Source organism: Somniosus microcephalus, chromosome 13, assembly GCF_052327205.1.
Source record: "Somniosus microcephalus isolate GS21.2 chromosome 13, FLI_Smic_1.0, whole genome shotgun sequence".
Classification (NCBI taxonomy): domain Eukaryota; kingdom Metazoa; phylum Chordata; class Chondrichthyes; order Squaliformes; family Somniosidae; genus Somniosus; species Somniosus microcephalus.
The window spans coordinates 124846651-124860615 of NC_140999.1; the positions used below are offsets into that span (position 1 = coordinate 124846651).

General features: G+C 43.2%; 1 protein-coding gene across 2 annotated transcripts in view; it reads left to right on the forward strand.

Annotated features, from left to right (window-relative positions):
* LOC147108583 (pleckstrin homology domain-containing family G member 4B-like) overlaps positions 1–13965 on the forward strand; it is a 204408-nt gene that overhangs the window by 118964 nt on the left and 71479 nt on the right. For both annotated transcript variants that reach the window (XM_086005270.1, XM_086005271.1), the window contains exons 9-13: positions 8145–8243; positions 9371–9519; positions 10672–10810; positions 12330–12452; positions 13639–13830. In XM_086005270.1, coding sequence (XP_085861396.1) covers positions 8145–8243; positions 9371–9519; positions 10672–10810; positions 12330–12452; positions 13639–13830 — 702 coding nt within the window. The remainder of the gene's footprint in view (positions 1–8144; positions 8244–9370; positions 9520–10671; positions 10811–12329; positions 12453–13638; positions 13831–13965) is intronic.

The following is a 13965-nucleotide window of genomic DNA, read 5'->3' on the forward strand; positions in this document are numbered from 1 at the left end:
AATTGCTACTGAACTACATCATGGAGTAATTTACAACTTTACAGTATCGAATCCTCAATATAATGATGCCAGATGTTTCCATTCCATCATACTGAGTGCAACAGTTTGCATGAATAAATGTTTATTGAATCAAATAGCTGCAGGGTAATGGTTTTAATCGAGCTCTTTTAATTAATGCCAGCACAATACCTTCAGTAATGCAGCCTGGTGCCAAAGGCTTCAGTACGACAGTGCCAGATGTTTCCATTCCACCACGCTGAATGCACAACAATCTGTATGAATAAACATGTCCTGGAAAATATATCACTATTGGCTTTCCCCTTCTTCAATCATGTTGAATTCTTCACTGTGATGAAGGATTCAAATCACCAGGGGACATAAGATAAAAATTAATAAGTTAGGAATAGAAGGAAAGTCAAGCATAACTTTTTCACATAAATAGTTACAGCATTGTGAATTAGCTTTAAGAGACGTTGGGAACATAAGGACATTCCTCTCCTCTCGTTATGGTCAATTTGATCTCCTGGACAGGTTTCGATCACCTGAGAGGAATTTTCCAGGTTCCCCCCCCCTCCCCTTTATTGGCCCTGTGTTTTTCTGCTTGTGCCTCTCGCAGGAGATTGCATACCTGAGTGGGGGGGGTGGTTAGGAAGGGTTTGGCCACAATGCTACAAGCATCGTGAGTGTGGGGCAGGATTGATGGCCCAGATGGTCTTTTCCTGCCTGTCACTTTTGTATGTTCGTATATACATAACAAAAGGCCATTTGACCAGTTGAAGTTCAACCCTCTGGTCATCTAACTCTCCTCTTCTCAAATCAGGCTGATTTTGATCATCCCCAATGTCTGAGCCTTTACTACCACGCTGAAAGATTGTTCCAAACATTCATCACTCTGAGTAAAAGCATTTTTTTCTAACATCTGTTTTCCAACCACTTCAGTCTAATTTTAATTTATATCTCTTGGCCCTACTTCCCCAACTTAACTTGAATAATCTTGTGGGCTTGTCCCATCTACACCATAACATATTTAATACATTAGTGTGATCATTCTTAATCACCATTCTTTCTAAACTGTAAAACTTAAGCTTCTCTAATCTTCCTTTATATTCCAATCCCCTTTTATTTAGAAACAATTTCTTTGCTCTTTTTGACATGTGACCAAAATTCAACACAGCATTCCCAGCGTGGTCTGACCAGTGCATTTAAGTGTCCCAGTATAACTTTAATGTCCTGTTATATAATGCGGTCACATTATCAGGACGTTGAAAGTGAGGGAACCATCAATCCCAGGTTTCTTACTAAGTCTCTTTGCCAATTCACTCCCATTTGTTGTATTCTTAAGATATATATGTTTTGAATGATGTGCAATACTTTACATTTATCAGTGTTCAATTTTCCCATTTTAATGTTGCCAGCAAATTTGACAAACTTGCATTTAGTTTTGATATTTAACATATATTAGAAACAACAGAGTTCCGAGACTAATTGCTGTGGAATCCCACTCAACACCTACCCCCCAGTCTGAGGTTACTCCTGTCCTGGGTCTGCCTGCTTCCTTTTCACTAACCAAGTTCTGATCCAGTTGCTGTGGGTGCAGCACAGTCGTACACTAATATACTGGAGGGGTAAAGGGGTAAGGACCTCAAAAGTGATGCTAATACAGTCTCCGTTCCAATCAAATTCTGTCAGCGATGCTACTGGAGAGGTCATACACTAGTATGCTGGTACATTAATATACTGCAGTTAATACACGAGCACATCACTGCACTGTAAGGGCAACATTCTAGCGCATCACTGCACTGCAGGGGTAGAGCTTTAAAAAGTAGATTTTATGAATGGATGAAATATCTGGCAGGACCTGCTATCATCCAGATCTGAATTCTCACTATGCATCTTGGTGTGAAAAACTCCATGAATTTTTGAAATGTATCCTCTACTGCACTCTGGGGGTAACCTGCCAGTTCACTAATGCACGAGAGGGTTTTCTGTGCCATTGTGTCATTTGCATGTGATGCTTTGGGGTTTTGCTCCCCAATGAGATAACCCAATTTTAAACTTCATGGACCCTGACCTATGTTCCAGTTGTTCAGAAAGATCAAATGAATCAATTCTCAATATTTAAAAAAAAATGGAAGTACTGAGTTTCTGCCACCAGATGTCACTCTTGTTAAGTCTGTGTGTTATAGTGATAATTACTACACAGACTATAAGAGTAAATTCAACAGGTCTTTACTGGTTGGAGGTAGGGACTATACTGAATACAATATTACTACACAGTGCTTATATACCGGTGTGGTCACCACCGGTATTACGTATACAGCAGCCAGAGAAAGTAGTACATCTCTTAAGATGGAACAGGCTTAAGTTCTCTTAAGGTGGAACAGGTTACATACACCACAATCCTCCCTTTTTAGCTTAACAGTCATATCCCCATTTAACATAACATAATAACATATATACATATATAACTTCAGGTATAACAGTTCAAAGGTTCAGTCTCTCAGGAGGCTTTCTGATGCGGCTTGGATAACGCCTCTCAGTAGTCTCTGATTCTTGTTGTTGAGGTGCCTCCTCTATTTGGTTTCCAATGTATTGGGTGTCATCATCATCAAGTACATTCCCTGCCGAGGTAGATGCTTCAGGTTCATTAACATCTTCCACAGTTGTCTCTGTCACAACCATGGGTTCGACCCTTGCTCTCGACTCTACCAGTTGATCCGCATGACGCCTTATCACATTATGACCAATATCTACTGTGTACATCAGAGGTCCTTGTCTGGCCCGAATTGTTCCGGACTGCCATTTTTCGTTTCCATAGCCCCTTGCCAACACTGGTTGTCCTACGTCGAAAGTTCGAGTGGTCTTGTTGTTAATATGCCGAAACTGTTTGTTTTCCACTTCCCTCCGCACATTTGGTTTTAACAAGTCCAACTTGGACCACAACCTCCTGTTATAAAACATCATGGCAGGACTTTGGTTAGTCACTGCATGATCGGCGTTTCGATATGACATCAGGAACTTGTTGACCTTGTGTTGCAGCGGAACCTGATCATCGTTCATGGCCTTAATTGCCTTTTTGAATGTCTGGACAAATCTTTCAGCCAACCCGTTTGTCGCCGGATGATACGGGGCAGAGGTATAATGTTTTACTCCATTCTTCTTTAAGAATTGTCGGAATTCTTCCGATACAAACTGTGGTCCGTTGTCCGAACAGATCTGTTCTGGCAATCCGTTCCTTGCGAATATTGTTCTTAACACCGCAATTGTCTTTTCTGAAGTAGTGGTATTCATCTTGATGACTTCTGGCCATTTGGAATGTGCGTCCACCGCGATTAGGAACATGGAGTCCATGAATGGACCAGCAAAGTCAATGTGTACACGTTGCCATGGGGCTGAAGGCCATTCCCATGGGTGTAGCGGTGCTATCGGAGGTGCATTTTGCACTTTTTGGCACCCAGCGCAGCTTTTCGTTAACTCCTCAATCTGTTGGTCAATACCCGGCCACCATACATAAGCCCTAGCAAGACTTTTAATTTTAACTCCCCCCAGATGACCTTCATGCAGTTCGATTAAAACTCTTTCCCTTAACTTGGGAGGAATAATCACTCTTGTCCCGTACATCAAGGTACCATGTCAGACGGACAGCTGGTCTCGCCTTGCCGAAAATGCCGGTAACAGAGGATCACCCCGTGTTGGCCATCCTTTCACTGTCACCTCGTAGACTCTGGACAGTGTCGGGCCGTTCCTGGTTTCTCTTTCAATACTTGCATTGGTGACGGGTAAACACTCGATGATGGTCGAATGAAATAACTCAACAGGGTCAACTTTCGTCGTGTCTTCTTCTTCAGGTAGTGGCAGGCGCGACAGCCCATCAGCATTGCCATGCTGTTTCGTACCTTTGAATTCTATTTGATATTGATGTGCCCCTAGGAAAAGAGACCATCTCTGGAGACTCTGCGCTGTCATCACCGAAACACCCTTCTTAGGGTTAAAAATGGATACCAACGGTTGATGGTCTGTCAGAAGTGTGAATTTTTGGCCCTGCAGGTAATGATTAAACTTCTTCACTCCCCATACAAGGCTAAGAGCCTCCCTATCGATCTGCGCATAGTTGCGCTCAGCGGAGGTCAATGATCTGGATGCAAACGCGACTGGCCTTTCCGTGCCATTTGGCAACTTGTGTGAGAGTACTGCCCCAATACCATATGGAGAAGCATCACAAGCCAACCGAATAGGCAGTGTCGGGTTGAAGTGAGCCAACACTTCCTCTGAGGTGATCAATTCTTTGCTTTTGCGAAATGCCTTCTTACAGTTTTCGCCCCATTCCCATGGTACCCCTTTCTATAAAAGAGCGTTTAACGGGTGCAGTACCGTGGATAGATTTGGCCGAAATTTATGGTAATAGTTAATTAATCCTAGAAACGACCTCAACTGAGAGACATTCTCCGGAGCGGGAGCCTTTACAACTGCCTCAATCTTGTCAGGAGACTTATGAAGCCCCTCCCGGTCAATGACATGGCCACAGTACGAGATCCGCTTCTGGAAGAACTCACATTTCTGCCGATTTACTCTAAGTCCATACTCTTTCAGTCTGTTGAGCACCAGTTCCAAGTTTGCGAGATGTTGTTCATCACCATCACCTGTGATCAGAATATCGTCCAGGTAACATTGTGTGCCTGGAATTCCCTGTAATACCTGCTCCATGGCCCTCTGCCAAATTGCTGGAGCCGATGCCACTCCAAAAACCAGCCTATTGTACCGGTACAACCCTCGATGCGTGTTGATCGTGAGGTATTGGCGTGACTCTTCATCAACCTCCATCTGCAAGTACGCCTGCGCCAGGTCTATCTTGGTGAAGTGTTTCCCGCCAGACAATGAAGCGAAAATATCCTCAATCCGTGGAAGCGGATACTGCACCGTGTGAAGCACCGGATTAACGGTGATCTTGAAATCTCCACAGATGCGAACCTTCCCTGGATCTCCTGGCTTGTTGCTCGCAGGACGTTTCATAACGGGAACAATGGGCGTAGCCCACTCACTCCAATCTACCTTAGACAGTACACCTGAACGTTCTAGTGCTTCCAGTTCCGCTTCAACAGTAGGTCGTATTGCATAGGGTACCGGTCTGGCTTTAAAAAATTTTGGTTGTGCATGTTCATCAATCTTGATGTTTGCCGTAATTCCTCTCAGTGTTCCCAGTCCCGGCTGGAACACCTCTTTAGCCTCATCCAATATTCTGGACAATCGTTTAGGTTTGACATCTGTTTCCCCGGAATCTACCGTTAGTGCCTTCAAGGAGTGCCAGTCCATATTCATTTTCCTAATCCACTCCCGTCCTAGTAATGGTGGACCTCCTTCAGGTAGCACATATAAGTCCATTACTTGGCTTTCTTCGCCCTTGTGGACCACTTCTACCTCTATTTTTCCGATGGGGTACACTCTTTGCCCCGTGTATGTTTTCAATATAATCTCTGTATCCTGTAGGGGAATATGTTGGAATAACCTTCTGTAATCTTTCTTATTCATGACCGTCAATGCCGATCCAGTGTCCAATTCCATTTTTACTTGGACTCCTGCTATCTGAAGAGTGACCCAAATTGTCTGGAGATCTGCATCCTTACCAACGTTGTGTACTCTTAAGCTATCCAGTTCATTACTGCTAGCGTCTGAATCTGACTTCTGTTCGGTCAAACTGTTCTTTGTCACCTTGTGTACCTTTGCGTATTTTCCTTGCGGTGACTTTTTGTTGCTGGTCTTCTTTCCTGACCGGCATACTTTAGCTATGTGGCCAAGCCTGCCACACGTTCTGCATTCTTGGTTTTTAAACCAACACTGGTTCTGATCATGCGTTGTCTTTCCACAACGATAACATTTGACAGAACTCAAACCCAATTTGTTTGTACCGAGTTCCGGTGACCGTAGCTGCATTACTGCCGTGCCTCTCGCTGCGGCTTCGTGTGCTGCTGCCATAGTGACTGCCTTCTCAAGCGTCAGCTCATTCTCCTCGAGCAGTCGCTTTTGTGTATCCTGTTTAAATAAACCACACACAAATTTATCTCGTAGTGCCTCTGTCAGTCCCGTTCCAAACTGACAATATTTTGCTAGCTTACGTAATTCCATCAAATATTCAGCATTGCTTTCATTCTGCAGCTGCCTTCTGTCGTAAAATTTAAATCGTTCCGCTAGCATCAGCGGCGTGGGGTTTGGATGATTTTTCAGGACAGTAACAATCTCCTCGAACGTCTTATCCGCCGGTTCATCTGGTGATACAAGGTGTTTCAATTGCCCGTATGTCTTCGCACCCATTAAATTTAATAATGTTAGTGCTTTATCTGCATCAGGAATTTTATTTGCCTTACAATAATTTTGTATGCGTTCTACATACATGACCCAATCTTCGATGTCACTATCAAAGGTATTAATGTTCCCATGTTTAGACATCGTTGCAATTTATTGTATTTTTATGTTATCCAAGATGGCGGCTTCCCGCTCTTGTTGTCGTCCTCCGCCCACAAAATGGCGGTTTTCCCGCGCTTGGCGGTCTTCAACCGTCCCCCGACGCTGTCTCCGCTTCACCGCGGCTCTCGCGCCTTCAGTTTCCCCAGACGCTGCGCCTTTTAGCCCGAATGCGGCCCTTATCTCCGGTCGCGATCGATGTCCCCGCGCTGCGCCTCTCGCTCGAAAGCGGCCCGGCCCTTATCTCCGGTCGCGATCGATCTCACCGCCCTTATTCCTCCGTCTTCCCAGCCCCGTCTGTACAGCCAACGCGGCTGACTTTCTGTCGCGTCGCTGCCCGGCTTACCCACCACCGAGGTAGAAAGAAGAAGCTGACAGTCGCTGATGGAGGCTTTGCGGTCAGGATGTCTTCTGCACTCTGGTTTCTCGATGCCTGCCGCTCGACGTGTCTTCCAGTAGGGTGATGAGGGTGGAAACCTCTCTTCGACGTCCTGTCTGTGGACGAAGCCGCCGTGGAAATAACTGCTGCAGGGTAAGAATCGGACTCGTCGCCACTGTTAAGTCTGTGTGTTATAGTGATAATTACTACACAGACTATAAGAGTAAATTCAACAGGTCTTTACTGGTTGGAGGTAGGGACTATACTGAATACAATATTACTACACAGTGCTTATATACCGGTGTGGTCACCACCGGTATTACGTATACAGCAGCCAGAGAAAGTAGTACATCTCTTAAGGTGGAACAGGCTTAAGTTCTCTTAAGGTGGAACAGGTTACATACACCACAACTCTTATGCTTTGTAAAACTGTGACTAGCAGTTGACATATTAGAGGTATGTTGTAGCAAATAATACTTAAAATAAGAAGAAAGAACTTGCATTTATATAGCACCTTCGCAGCCAATGACACTGCTGTCATGTAGGAAACGTGGCAGCAAATTTGCGCACAACAAGGCCCCACAAACAGCAATGAGATAAATGAAACTGCTTTACTAATGCTGGTTGAGGGATAAACATTGGCCAGGACACCAGGGAGAACTCCGCTGCTCTTGGAATGCGATGGAATCTTTCCCATCCGCCTGAGAGGCACCTGGTTTAACATCTCATCTGAAAGACAGCACCTCTGACAGTGCAGCACTCCCTCAGTACTGCACTGATGTGCCGTCCTACCTTATGTTTAAGTCTCTGAAGCGGCCCTTAGTCCATGACCATCTGATTTAGGAAAGAGTGCTACTACCATTGGACAAAGGATGACCCCGATAGAGGATTTCTCCCACCAGCACATTAGCACTTCAGACTCTCTCAGAAACACTCTGCTGCTCCTGATTATTTCCTGCTGCAATCAACATTTCAGGAGAAAACTGCGGGCTCACTTCAAAGGGAGAATCCAGCCACTCCTTCCCAAACTTGTAACCTACAAGCTTAAAAATAAAATCCACTCAAACCATTCCAGTACAGCAGGGGAATTAGCATGTTCTAGGAGAATAAAGTGTATCAGCACACAAATTCACCAGGCTGCAAACAGGCAAAAAAATTTCAGTTATCTGTAAGTTTTTCAGTGCTGTATTTAAAGGATTTTTATATATGGAGTGATAGATGCTGATTGAATTTTACATTTTGGCTCCAGTGAGTAACATTTACGAAGGATATTTGTTGAACATAAATTGTAATTTTTTTATTGTTACAGAAACTTGAGTTGTTTGTCACAAACTGCAGAGAGGCTTCCAGTTTGTTGCTGGGCACCATTAGAACATTTGAATCTACCAAACCTGGCATCAGTGCACAGGTAAATATCAAACAAAACATAAAACAGACCAGGAATGCATCAGAAAAGAGAACAGGGAAGAAGAGATAACATGATTGCAAAATTCTAAAACAGGTTGTCAGATATTTTTGAAGAGCCAGACATGCTTAGATATATATGACTGGGTCTGGTACTAGTGCATGCCATTTGCATCTATCATGGGGACACTGGCAATTAATGGAATTGGCTCAAAAATTCACAACACTATTCCATTTATACATTATGTAGTCTTTGACCACCCAGCCATAAGCAAAGGATGACGGAGTCAGGTGACTGCAAATCAGGCAGTGTAATGATGGCCAAACATCTATTTTCTTTTCGAGAGAAAAGTTTGATGATCAGTTGATTACATGACAATTTTCAACTTAGTGCCCGGGCAAGAAACTGGTTTTGTGGATCAGTCGCCCATTATAGAAACTGCCCGATTTTGATTTCCGTTGGTTTCAAGTTGAAACTGTACCTCAATGTTTGCTTGGTAGAAAATTGTTTCCAATGTTAATTTGTTGAACTCAGTTTCTCAAATTGAGGGATTCATACCACCAACCAGCCTTATTAACTCAATACACAATTTCACACCTGTGCTAAAATAGCAGACAAAAAAAGTTACACAAATACATTTCTATGTTTATATGCTTATGTTCATTTTGTGAATATTTGAGATAATCCAAGAGGATCTTAACATTGAAATATTAAATCTATATCTTCTCTAGCTTTTATGCCCACATGTTTAGATTTTTTAATCTTTTTATACACTGATCCTTTCCTATATGTATTTGCATTATGTTATGATTTTAGACAGTTCTCTCCGCAGCTGACAAGGGGGAGGGGAGAAGAGAAAGATGAAGTACCAGTACCAGAGAGAAAATAACATCTTATCCTGAGTTTGGACACTAATCGATCACAGATCACATTTTGTGACTTCAAATTGAATTGTGATGCTGTGTAGGGACAACTGCGTTAATCAAGCATTTCAATCGCCATGTTACCAGGCTGCAACATTACCGTAGATTTGCTATTCTAAATGTAAAATGCAGGTGTCAATAGCGTTAATTAGTTTGTGACAGCTTCCTTTCTGCAGCTGCAATTTTATCTTTTGTTTTTGCTTCAAGGAAGTTAATCATTGCATCAGTAACCACAAGTTGATGATGAAGCATGTTCTGCAAGATACCCGATTAGTTAGTTTACAGTTGGAAGGTGGAGCAATCCTTGCCAGACTCAAGAAAGAGGAAACTCGATTCAGCTTCTCTGAGGACTACAGGTGGGAACCCTAACGTGTTTGATTCTAACATATTTTAAGGGCGTTTTCTGATTGTTAATTTTTAATGAGTCTTTTTTGTATCTACATCAATATAATTATCAACTGCAAAACGATTGTTTTGGAACTATTTACAAACAATGAATAACACACAGTGTATGCATATAGCAGGGGCTGTTCTGGGGCCCTCCTCAGTTTGGATGGTCTGAGGGAGGCTCGTGAACAAGGCAGAACGGCGGGGCGGGTCTGTGTCACGGGTGTTTTTGGGCCAAGTAATGGCTTTGGACAGCAAGCTGAACTTGGGTCAAAACAAGTGGAGCACATTTTGGGTGTGGTGCTCCTGCCCAGTGCCAGGGCAGAGGGGGGCCGGGAAAGTTGTCTCCCATCTATGTTCTTCATTTCCGCTCCACAACAAGGGCTATACAGTTGAATGGAACTCTGAGCTCAAATAAGCAGAGTGAAAACTGAAACAATGGCGGGAATGTTAACCCCAAAAAATGGGTGAGTTGGGGTGGGTGGGAGGTTAAAGTGTTAAAAATGTGAATCCTGACCCCAACTCGCCCACTTCCGGGTTTAACGGAGGTGGGATGGGTGGGGGGGGTCGGAATGGGCAGCCAACCCGCTCCCAGGAGGTGGGTTGGCGCTTTAAATATTATAATGAGGCTGGAAACCTCTGCTTTAACCTGCTCGGCAGGTTTATCTGTGGCCAGATGGGGTTCCGGGCCTCGGGATTCCCGGCAGCTGCAGCGAGGTGGGGACAGCTTCGGGGAACAATCCTTGTGGGCCGGGAGGAAGCCCGCAAGATTCCCCACCATCAGCCCCCCGGGATCTGTCCCCCCCCACCTCGGGATTGGAAACCCTCCCCCCGGGTTGGGGCTCGCACCTATCTGGGGTGGCGGCCTCTTGCCCAGTGTTCCTCCCCCGGCTGGTAGCCTGTCAATAAGGGCAGGGAACCTGCCCATGACATCACATGCAGGCTGTGGAATTAACCTGGACTTCCCTCCGCACTCTACCGCCCTCCCACCACCAACCCCGCTCCCGACGGGTCTAAATGTTAAAATTGTAAGCTCTATTGTTATAATAGTACTGTAAATGTGTATGATTTAAAACTTCTCACTTGCATAATGTGTAACCTTTCCTTATGTTTATTTGCAGGGACGCCATTGATTCAGTAACGTCTCTCTACAATATGGTGGAGGAGAGCGTCCATACTCTGGTGATGAGGTCCAATCAATGTCTGAAGCACCTCGAGTTCTTGCAGCATCTGAGGACACTGGAGGACAAATTCAAACAGGTTTGAGATTAGCAATTCATCAGTACCACAGAAAGGGGTATATTTTCCTGCATTGCTATAAATGGGATTTGTCAAATTTCATAGAGCCTTTTGAAGAGGTGACTGATTGGATAGATGAAGGGAATACAATAGATGTGGTGTATATGGATTTTCAGAAGATATTTGATAAAGTGTCTCATAGGAGGCTTGTAAGGGGTTTGGCCAGCAGCAAAGAGGACTTTAATGCTATTTAATGTGGAGAGATATAAGGTAATGCAACTTGGGAGGAACAACAAGAAATGAGAATATACAATGAAATGATGCTGAAGGAGTATGGATGAACAGAGCGACCTAAGGATTAAATTACACAATTCCATGAAAGTGTGAGTACAGGGTAGATAAAGTCATGAAAAGGCCAGAAATGATTTAGGTTTTATAAATAGGTGCGTAGAGTTCAAGTGAAAAGATGCAATGATCAATTTATACAAGGCAAAGGTTAGCCCACAGTTATGCGTACTGTATGCTTTTGGATACCCAATTATAGAAATGACATTAATGCCTTGGAGGGCATACAGCATCGATTCATTAGGGATAGGAAAGCCTATGGGAAAGGAGAGACTTCAGATGCTAGGGCTGATTTTAACAGTATCTGCCATGCGGGAAACAGGGCAACAGTGGCCCAAAAATCTAGTACTGCCCTGTTACTGTTCTGATCCTACCCACTGCCATTTTGCCCAGAGTTTTTCAGGGATGATCCAGGCGCCCAGCTGATTCAGGTGTGAGCCTCCTTGTATGATGAAAAATGGAGTCCTATAACCTATATCGGTCCCCGATTGTAACTTCAAGCTACAAATGGGGGGAGTGTACACCACGCACGCACTGTCTATTTGGACCAGGGGATGAGTGGCCTAACCAGCGGTCACTAAACGGCCCAAGAAACATCTAATTTTTTTGCCCCACTGCACATGCATCTCAACCCAAGGCTCTATCTGCCAGCTGTGTTATTTTATGAGCTATTAAAGTTCAGAATTAATTTCCAGTAAATACAAGTTGTTGTTGTAAGAATCAAAAGAACGAAGATGCAAATGCTGGAGATCTGACATAAAAACAGGGAATGGTAGAAATACTCAGTGTCATAAGAAAACTACTCGGCACTTGGTCTGAGTATTAAACAAGGCTTTAATCAACTGTTTTTCAACATGGAGATCGAGTTGTGTCCTTCACTAGTTCCTGTTAAAGAATGTCCTGAGCAAGCTGGGCCCATGCCCGAGTATTTATACTCTCCCTGGACAGTGCCACCAGCAGGCCGCCCAGTATTACTTCATAAGTCATTTCCACATGAATGACAAGATACATGTCACTCAGCAGGTCCATTGAGATGCTGATGGACCTATTGTGGATTTCCAGCATTTTCCATTTATAACTCCAGCAAGAGTCGCTGGATTTTGATTTTAAAAATACTTAATCCAATCTTGACTTAAGACAGTGAAGTTGATCATTGGAGAATTGTTTCCTCATTATCTCTTTGTTCCTTCTACAGCAAAACAACTGGCTTCATTGTGAAGGTGAATCATATTTGCAGGATTCAGTTACAAATGGAGATTCACTCAATGCCATACAACAAACACAGCATGCGTTCTGTGGATTCTTTATGTTGGCCACAGTAAGTCATGTTTAGCTCTGCTTGAGTTGACTGTACCTATATGTTTTACAGTAGGCATTTTCCCAATGATAACACTCTTATATATTGAGTGTTCCCATAGCTTGAGTGCTTATTCACCAATCAGAAGGTAGTCAAGGCTGGCCGCGATTTACTTGAAATGGGTTAATACCTGCATTAAAGATGAATGTGAAGGGTTTAGAACAACTATGTTACGTGTTTGAACAGGAGTAGTGCCAATCAGAAAATATACCCCTATATGTGTTCATTGCATTGCTTCTTGTAATCTTACATTTTTAAATTGTTAATCCTAGGAGATAATCCCCATTACAAATGATTTTCACTGAGCTAATTTCACTCCAGATGTGGACAAACTTGATTCCATTGATTGTTTAAAATGGAAGCAGCTGCTGTCAGTTTATGTGCACACTACACAAAAAATAAATCACATACTAAACAACAAATATTCCCCTAGCAAGCACGCCGTCAGAAACTAATGCAATCAGGACAGGAGATCTGAAATAACCAATTAAATGGTTTCTGCAATCATGGCCATGGCATAAAAGCTGTGGAGGCTCAATTGTTAAGTATATTCAAGACAGAAATCAATAGATTTTTGAATATTAAGGGAACTAAGTGATATGGGAATAGTGCAGGAAGGTGGAGTTGAGGTCGAAGATCAGCCATGATCTTATTGAATGGTGGAGCAGGCTCAAAGGGCTCGTCTGTCAGTTCGGTGCATGCTGTATTCAGTAGGTTTCCAATGTTAGGCTTTTATTTCAGGAATATTACCACTCAGACCCTGATGTACAAGTTGCCAAAGGTCAGTGAGTGGATTAATAACAGCTATGTGAACGGTGTTGAGAATATGGATGAAAATTTAATGATGGCACAAAATGAATGGAGGGAATAGGACAAAATGATATTTAAAGAAACTAATATTTTGCTCTGAGCTCTGGAATTCCCTCCCTAAACCTCTCCGCCTCTCTCTCCTCTTTTAAGATGCTCCTGAAAACCTAGCTCTATGACCTATCTTTATGTGGCTTGGTGTCAAATTTTCCTTTTAAGACGCCCCTATGAAGTGCCTTAGGACATTTTACTACATTAAAGGCGCTATATAGTTGTTGTTATTGAGTCCAGCATTTAGTGTTGTTTCACTCCTCAATTTTCTCACAATCACACCTTACAGCAGGAATACAAAAAGGGCTTGGAGCTGTTGCAAGAAGCAAGCCAACTGGACGGTTTTTCATATCCTGAGTTTGCAGTGTTCAAAGATATAGTGGAAGCTTTCAAACTGCGACTGAACAATTTTCACATTAGAGCTAAGAGACGTCAGGCGGAATTGGAGGCCCTAGTTAACTTGTACACCTACTGTGATAAGGTTTGTATCAAGAGAATCATAACTCGAAGGACTGTAAAATTAATGGTATGTTTACTGGACTATTTCCCATGATGTCACCAAATGTATGAGCTAAATGAAATGTAATAAAATCTCCAATCGCCATTCCACATTTTT